The 8,350-nt window shown below is 34.0% G+C and overlaps 1 protein-coding gene across 1 annotated transcript; it reads right to left on the bottom strand.

Moving 5' to 3' along the window:
- Positions 1 to 4,021: 4,021 nt before the first annotated feature.
- Positions 4,022 to 8,066, bottom strand: LOC107488021 (LRR receptor-like serine/threonine-protein kinase FEI 1). The gene is made up of 4 exons (XM_016108721.3): positions 7,312 to 8,066; positions 5,994 to 6,254; positions 4,951 to 5,826; positions 4,022 to 4,723 (listed from the first exon to the last, which is right to left on the bottom strand). Exons 1-4 carry the CDS (start codon positions 7,748 to 7,750, stop codon positions 4,239 to 4,241), a joined length of 2,061 nt encoding a protein of 686 aa, XP_015964207.1. The 5' UTR covers positions 7,751 to 8,066; the 3' UTR covers positions 4,022 to 4,238.
- Between the last annotated feature and the right edge of the window lie 284 nt (positions 8,067 to 8,350).

Raw genomic sequence — 8,350 nt, forward strand, 5'->3', positions numbered from 1 at the left:
TAGAGCGAAAATATCAAATTTTTTTTGTTTAAATTTGAACAGGAAAATTAAGTATAACTAGGTCACACTAAATTTAATTTTAGAAATTAAAAAAATAAAATAAAATAAAATAAAATAATTCTGAAAATTTAAACCAAGAAGCAGGTGAAACAAATAACAAGAAAAGTGAAATGTATGCAACAAACAGAACGAAGCAATATGAAATAAAATAAAGAAAAACAAAGCAACGAAAGCAGAGGGAAATAAAATGAATAAGACAAAATAAAGGTTTTTAAAAGCTAATATAAAAAAATGAAAATTAAACTAAAGGGGAGTAAAAAAAAGAACAAAACGAATGCAAGGGGTGTGTGCTGTGAACGAAAGGAAACAAATAAGGAAAGAGAAAAATAAAAAAATAAGAATGAATAATACTAAATAAAATCTAATAAAGTAAAAATTATCTAATCTAAGTAATCAAATAATTGATAGTTGTTAATCACAGTCAATTTCCGGTAATAACGCCAAAAATTTGGTGCGGAATTTACAATCACAAATTAACCAGCAAGTGCATTGGGTTGTACCAAGTAATACCTCAGGTGAGTGAAGGTCGATCCCACGAGAATTGATGGACTAAGCAACAATAGTTGATTAATTTACTTAGTTAGACAAGCAAAAAATGGTGTTTGAGAGTTCAATTACATTAAATAGTAATTAAGAATATCAGAAAGCAAGCAGTAAATAAGGTGTGAAATATATATGGAGAAACAGTTAAGGTTTTAGAGATATCTATTTTTCGGATTGACTTTTCTTACTAACTATTTTAATCATGCAAGATTTAATTCATGGCAAACTATAAATGACTAAACCCTAATTTCTTAGACATTTTTAGTCTCCTCTAAAATTCATCAACCGCCAATTCCTTGGTCACTTAATTCCAATTAGAGAGTGAAGTTCAATTCTAGTTTATATGCCACAGAAATCCTAATTACCCAAATATAAGAGGATTATATGTCACGTATCCCGTTAAGTCCAGATAATTAGAAATTTAGGAGAATATGTTTTCAAGCTATTGTTCAAGTAAAGAGCTTTTCCAAGTTATACAAGAACTCAATTAGAACAAGGGTCATACTTCCGTTCCACCCAAATTCATAAAATAAAGAACAAAAATAATTCTTGAATATAAATTAGTACATGAATTAAAATAGAAAAATAATAGTATAAATCCATACAATAGATAGAGCTCCTAACCTTAACAGTGGAGGTTTAGTTGCTCATGGTTAAGAGAGAAAATAAGAATTCAGGTAAATTGTAAATTGCGGAATGAGGTAGAAAAGAAGAGAGTAGATTCCTTTTATATCTAATCCTAATTAATGCAAAATATATTTCCTAAAATTAAATAATATCTTTTCCTATTTTTAAATAAAATAAAATTTAAATCAGAATTAATAGGAGATTGCGTGCTTGCTTCTTGGAGAGTTGGGGACCACTTGATTCCTTAATAATCCACGCCTAAATATCAAGTTAGGCATAGCTTTGGCCAAATTGATGGAGGAGAAGTACGAACTATTATATATCGTTGGAAAGCTCTGGAAGTTAGCTTTCCAATGCTACTAGACTCACATCAATTGAGCCTTTGTAGCTTGAGTTATTCAGGTTTGAGTGCAGAGAGCTCAGGGTTGACAACATCATTCGCCTTCTTCTCTTTATCTGCGAAAACTCCATCAAATCCATCTGAATGCTACCTAAAATAAAAATAATTGCACACGACTCAAAGTAGCATCCATAGTGGCTAAAAGATAATTAATTCTTGATTAAACTCAACAAATTAAACGTAAATTCACTAGAAAAAAGTAGAAAAGATGCTCACGCATTAGATAAAACCTTAGAAGACATATTAAGTATTACTGAGCGAGACATAGAAAGCTATACCTGTAAAACAATACAAAAAAAACTTCATTACAAGTTGGAACAATGAACATAGCAATACAACCATTCAAACAATTCGCACAAGGTCGGGTTATCTTCAACAAAATGATAAGAACTCCATAAGTTTTTTAATCCTCTTGCGAACATAGCAATCAATTAACATTATTAGAACTTTAAATGGCACCGTTATCAGAAGCAAAAATGGCACCATTTGGGGATACAAAGCAAAGTCCCACATTCAACATAAATTAAGAGCAGGGGAATGACTTTTAAAAAAAATAAAAGAATACTATTACAGAACAACCAGAAAAGTTACTGCAAATAGATATATTTTCAAGGAACATCAATAAACACCACCAAGAAATCATTTTTTCACACAGATATAAAAATGAACAACCTCAGAAGCACAAATGCATTATCTAGTAAGAAACATGGATGCAAAAAATAAAACAAAAAATGCAAGACCAACTTTGATGAATAAGCAAATGAAGGAAAGCATATGATAGCAAAACGCGAACATTCCAAAAACCTTTAAGCAAGCACGACAGAAAATTCAAAGAAGAACTTTAAGACAGAGAAATCTTGAAAAAGAAAAATGGAAATGAAAAGCCTTGAGAGAGAGAATGAAGTAAAAATCTCAGACGAAGAGCAAAAAGAAGAAAGCAAAAAAGGATTGGGCTTATATAAGACTCTAGGGGTAAAATGATAAATTTATCCTCCCCAATTTATGACGTGCACAATTATCAAAATAACCATAAGAAACGTGCGAATGATTTTGAAAAGGCGCAATGTTTTAGATTCACGAACACATTGAGTACCTGACCTAACTCCTTGAAAGGCGATTTACCCAACGTGGTAAAACGACACCATAATAAATCCAACCTAACCTGTATATGCTTAAGTCTGATCTAATGAAGTTCGGTCTCAAGTAGGGGCACTGTTCATACCCTAGCCCAATGCACAGCCAGGCCCAAAGTAAGTAAAGCCCAATCAACATATACGGGCTTCACTGACACCTACCCGACCTTACGGAGATCGGGCTCGACGATGCCATTGCCAGCCCTAACAACCTAAATTAGTAACCAACTTATACAACATCTCTTATTCATCTAGAAGGGAGATCTCAACAATATCCCTAACAAAACGGAATGGTTATCCACCATCAAAGGTGGAGCTACTCTAAAAGATAGTTATTGACTCTACATCTACACCTATAAAATACCCTGACACCCTCAGGTATACTTCGAACCTAATCTACTAAAAACTTGTTTAAACCCTTGCTAACTTAAATATCGTAGTCCCTTACAGGAGGAACTCGAATGGCTTTATTCCTACTGAAGAAGACGTCACACACAACTCTTAAAGGAGTTTGGACCTCACGTTTAAGCGCAAATTATAATTTCAAGTAACCCTTGAAACAAAAACATACCAAGTCTCAATATTGTTGGAAAACATCAGTGGAAGCACAACACTAAAATTAAAAAGCATAAACTAGAATTAAAAAAAAAAGAATAATATAGGATTATAAATTTCAGTGAAAAATTCGAGGATCATTAAAAGTCTAAGCATGACAGTACCATAGTAACACACGCACGACCTTGTTTGTTGTTGCAAATTGTCATCTTCAGTTTTTTGTGCATTTTTTTTTTGTGCATTTTTGTTTCAATTATTTAGATATGATTTACTATAAGAATGTGGTAAAACCAAATTTATTACATGGAATTAATTAAAAATTAAGTCAAATCAGTATCAACAAATTAATTAACATCTCTTTATTTGGTTATCAACAAGAAACTTTTCGTTTGTAATTATTGATAGCATATTAGAAATGGTTTCTATGATGAGATTCTAAATGGTATTTGCAGATATCCGTCCATTTACATTGTTAATTTTAATCTTAATTATAATTAGCGGTTACTTTCTGACTCTTCTATCATACAAAATATGGGAGAATAGATGATGCATATAAGGTGTTTGATGAAAATTGTCAACGAAGAACTTGTGGCTTATACCACTATGATTACTTTGTATGCTTATAGTGCAGATTCTTGCCTCTATCTGACCTTGGTATATTCATGCTCTTATTTTGGAAACAGTTAAATTGCTTACACCAAAATTATTAACAATTTATTTCATTATCTGGAAGCTATTTGATTTTCAATAAAGGAACATCCTTCAACAATTTCAGTTGTGTGCAGAAATGAAGCAGCATGATTCCATTGAAGTTCACAACAATTTAGCAATAGATAATTCAGTGAATATGCTAAAGGAAACCATGGTGATGGATGAATCAAATGTGTTAGGAACTTAGGATACCCACTGAAAGTTGTAGATCATGAAGAATGAGAAGAATACATGCTTAGTTCCTGAATCACCTCCACCATGTTTGGCCTTTGCTCAGAAAGCTCATGAGTGCACATCACTGCAATCTTTGAAAGAATTGCTGCTTCTGCTTTCGAATATTTTCCCTTTAGATTTGTGTCCACAAAATCATCAAATCTGAAAGACTCAACTGCCATTCTGATTGAACCCCCTACTGTTGTCTTCCCAGACAGGACTTGAAGAACAATGACACCGAATGCATAAACGTCGCTCTTCTCGGTGAAGCGTCCAGTGGTAACGTATTCAGGAGCTAGGTATCCCATGGCAGCACTAACTTTCAGTGCCGAGAAAACAATGTCGTCTGCTAGAAGCTTGGGGAGCCCAGCATCCATGATCAATGGGTTAAACTGATTGTCAAGAAGAACTTTTTCAACTGAAATATTTTGGTGAACTATTGTAGGTTTGCTTGCTTCATTGCTGTGCAGATATGCAAGACCTGGTTAAAAAGGATTAGCAAATACTCAATATCAACCAGATAGATACTTATGTTCATTCTGCATATTGATTATAGCTTAATCTTTACAATAGGTTCATAACAGTCGTCTGAATTCATGTAACGGACGCTAACTAATAAATAGTTGAAAAATACCTTGTAAGAAAGAGGCAAATTTTCTGATCTACAATGAGTTTCTTAGAAAATATTGGGTGTCGAAAAGAACTAACCTTTTGCAATGCCCTTGATGATGGAAACCCTCTTAGACCACTCAAGCACATTTTCACTTCCATCTTCCATATCAAGATATATAGAGAGAGTGCCACCGGTTACAAAATCGTAGACAAGGTAACATTCACCTCTACTACTTGAGCAACAAAAACCTCTCATCTTTACAATGTTTTCATGTCTCAGTGAGGTTAGCAGGCTCAATCCCTTCAAGAATTCAACTTCCTCAGGTATGCAGCATGTCACATTAATACTTCTGATGGCCACAGGAGAACCATCTCTGAGAACTCCTTTGTAGACGGCAGAGAATTTGCTCTTACCCAATAAATTGGCCTCTGAAAGATATTGTGTTGCTGATTCAATCTCATCCACATTGAACCTAAACTTGTTTAGATATTCATGGGATAATCCACTGCAATTTTTACCATCAGCAAGTGGATCCAATCCATTGTTGTAATACTCAAGATTAACAAGTGGAGATGGACTTCTTGTGTAGACCATAGGTTGGACAGGGCTAAGTTGGCTTACAGAAGAATCCGACGTATGCAGGATCCTCTGCTTTCTCCGGCGATATCTGACGAATGTGACAAACCCAGAACCTATTAGTGTGATTGTGGCGGTTATAACACTTGCTGCAATGACAGCTTGAGGAAATCTTCTTGATTTTGAGCATTGAGTCTGGTTACAATGAAACTTGATAGTGGCAGAGTCAGGGAAAACCTTTGGATAAGAACTGTTTATTGGTATATTTGGGACACTAATCTGGCTATCATATATACTATCTTTGTTGCAAGCTCTCAAGGTCGGAAACCGAAACCCCATGGCGCACAGACCTTGATTGTTTGCATATTGAAATCCTTTATCAAGTTTCCTCAATGCTTCATTTTCAATGTAAAAAACATGAATCAGTTTACATTCGAAAGTAAAAAGATCAAAATGAAGGCAAATTTTGGAATAGGTAAAAGTTAGAAGTTATTAAATCAGTCGATTTTTGCTACAAGGGGCGGGGAAAAATGAAAAAAAAAAAACGATGATAGAGGCATACCAGAAGGGACAACTCCTGATAGAGAATTGTTTTGAACATCTAGAACTTCCAAGTGTGCAATATCAGCTAATGTTGCAGGAATTACCCCATTGAGGTTGTTGAAGCTCAAATTTAGCCTCCTTAGCATTTCTAGGTTCCCCAAGCTTGGAGGAATCATACCAGTTAATTTGTTATGTTGCAAAGCCAGAACATTAAGCTGCTTCAATGAACCGATCTCCTTCGGTATGCTCCCAACTAGCTGGTTAAAGCCTAACTGAAGCACTAGAAGTACGAAGAGCACAGGAACAAGGATTAACATACAGAAATAAAATCAAAACCCCTTCAAAATCTATATAAGGTAGTTTAATTAAGAATTCATTTTAAATACATTGGGATCGGCTAACTTTTTTCCATGAAGATACTCCTAGTTTATTCTTTTCTAATCTAACACAAGTAAATATAATATAAAAAACGAATACATGAAACATATCATTTTGTTCATACCAATATTTTCACCCATGTAAATGTAGTAATACATTTACAATTTGGGTAAATTAGAGTACTAACCTTCCCCTAGAATCAAGCTATGCTACACAAACACTCTTTTATTTGAATAATATACACTAACCTCTCCTAAAGTTTAGGTAATATCACACTCATTACTCTTTTACTGTAAAATACGACACTGTCCCTGGAGAGATTAGTGGAAGTATGACAACTGTCAAATTAAGAAATGTTTATAGGAGAAGTCACTGTAATTTACCCTTAAAGTCCTAGTTATTAGTTTTACCCTCCAATTGAAACTGTGGCATTTTCATGTAGAAGTTACGGTTCAAGTGGAGAAAATTGTCCACAACCTACATTGGAATAACTCCATATAGTCCATAACATTGTCCAACACGCTTAATTGACAGAGTGATTGACAGATGATTCAACAATACAATTCATATACATGACTACTCTATAGCCATTACCATTTCTACTAGCAACCATCAAAATCTCTCATTTCCAATGAATGTCTTCAGCTAAAATGCAACAATCCATGGATTCAAACTAATTAAAAAGCTTCTACCCCACTTTTTCTACAGTTACTTTCAGTCATGAAGAACATGAACATTAAAAAAAAAACCAGAAAAATCTTATCCAATACAGAGAAAACTTGATCAAACAATACGAAATATGCATTATGTTTCACTATGCAATTTACTATTTTTAGTAATAAAATACACAAGTATTTATTTAGAGAGAATTTAGCATGTGGTAAGCATGTAAATGAGAGAACCAAGGCAGTTAAGTAGGCTAAATAGGGGGAATATTTCTAATTTTCTATAAAACAAACCTTGTAGGCTAGTCATTTTTCCAATCTCCTTTGGAATGCTACCAGATAGGTTATTTACATTGAGATAGAGATCAACCAATTCAGTGAGATTCGAAATCTCTATTGGTATCTCCCCGAAAATGATGTTGTAATGAAGATATAAACCAGACAAGCACTTAAGTTCAGCCACCGAAGGAGAAACCATGCCGGAAAGACCCCTTCCGGCCAACGATATGTTGGCCACTTTTCGGTGCTGGTTGCAAGCAACACCTAAGAAGGAATCAGTGCATGGATCACCATCACTTCTCCATGAACCAAGAACCTTGCCTTCTGGGTCTAGAGAGGATTTCAGGTCCATGAGAGCTCTTAGCTCTGCATTTCCATGAACTAATTTTGGACTAATAAGAAGTGCAAGAAATGGAAAAAATGAAAGTAGCAGGAGGAAATGAAAGGAGTTCATTTTATGAGCTTGGACTTGGTGTGTGAGAATTTTCTGAAACTAAACTAACCCATTTGAGTTTTGTGCTAAAGGCTCGAACATTGATCTTGGTTTTGGTATTGGTATTGTTGTTTGGGTTGTTTTGGTTGATGAAAGTTGAAACATGTTGCCATAGTCAATGGTGAAAAAGCATGACTTTCTTAGTCATTTGATTACCGACTTTGTCTAAGATTTTGTTAGTGTTCTTTATTTATTTAATTATTTTTGAATAATCTTTTTCCATTGAGATTTGATAGTGAAGAAAGGGAAAAAGGAAAGCAAGCAGAATTTTTAATTTTCAATCAGGGAGCGGAGTTTTAATTAGTTATCTAACTTTATGAGTCGCTGACAGAAAGGTAGGTTTCACATTGCACCATTTCGATTCAGAAGCTTAAACGATTCTCGCTGGGTAACATGGACCCACTAGGTTTGACTACGTGGTCCATTAGTTTTCAATTTCGCCATACAAGGCAAGAAGAAATGTAAATTAACCGTCTCGTTTATTTTACTTTTTTATTACTTTGTTAAAAAAATTTATATATTTAGATATGTCTTTACTTAAATACGTTAATTTTATAATAA

The sequence above is a fragment of the Arachis duranensis genome, chromosome 1 (assembly GCF_000817695.3).
Source record: "Arachis duranensis cultivar V14167 chromosome 1, aradu.V14167.gnm2.J7QH, whole genome shotgun sequence".
Lineage (NCBI taxonomy): Eukaryota > Viridiplantae > Streptophyta > Magnoliopsida > Fabales > Fabaceae > Arachis > Arachis duranensis.

What these genes read in the sequence shown, in the direction of transcription:
- LOC107488021 (XM_016108721.3), bottom strand. Translation starts at nt 7,750, where the DNA reads ATGAACTCCTTTCATTTCCTCCTGCTACTTTCATTTTTTCCATTTCTT. An exon ending in AAAAATGACTAGCCTACAAG is followed by an intron (nt 6,255 to 7,311) that starts GTTTGTTTTATA and finishes TCGTACTTCTAG; the next exon opens with TGCTTCAGTTAGGCTTTAAC. An exon ending in CATCAAGGGCATTGCAAAAG is followed by an intron (nt 4,724 to 4,950) that starts GTTAGTTCTTTT and finishes CTTTTTAACCAG; the next exon opens with GTCTTGCATATCTGCACAGC.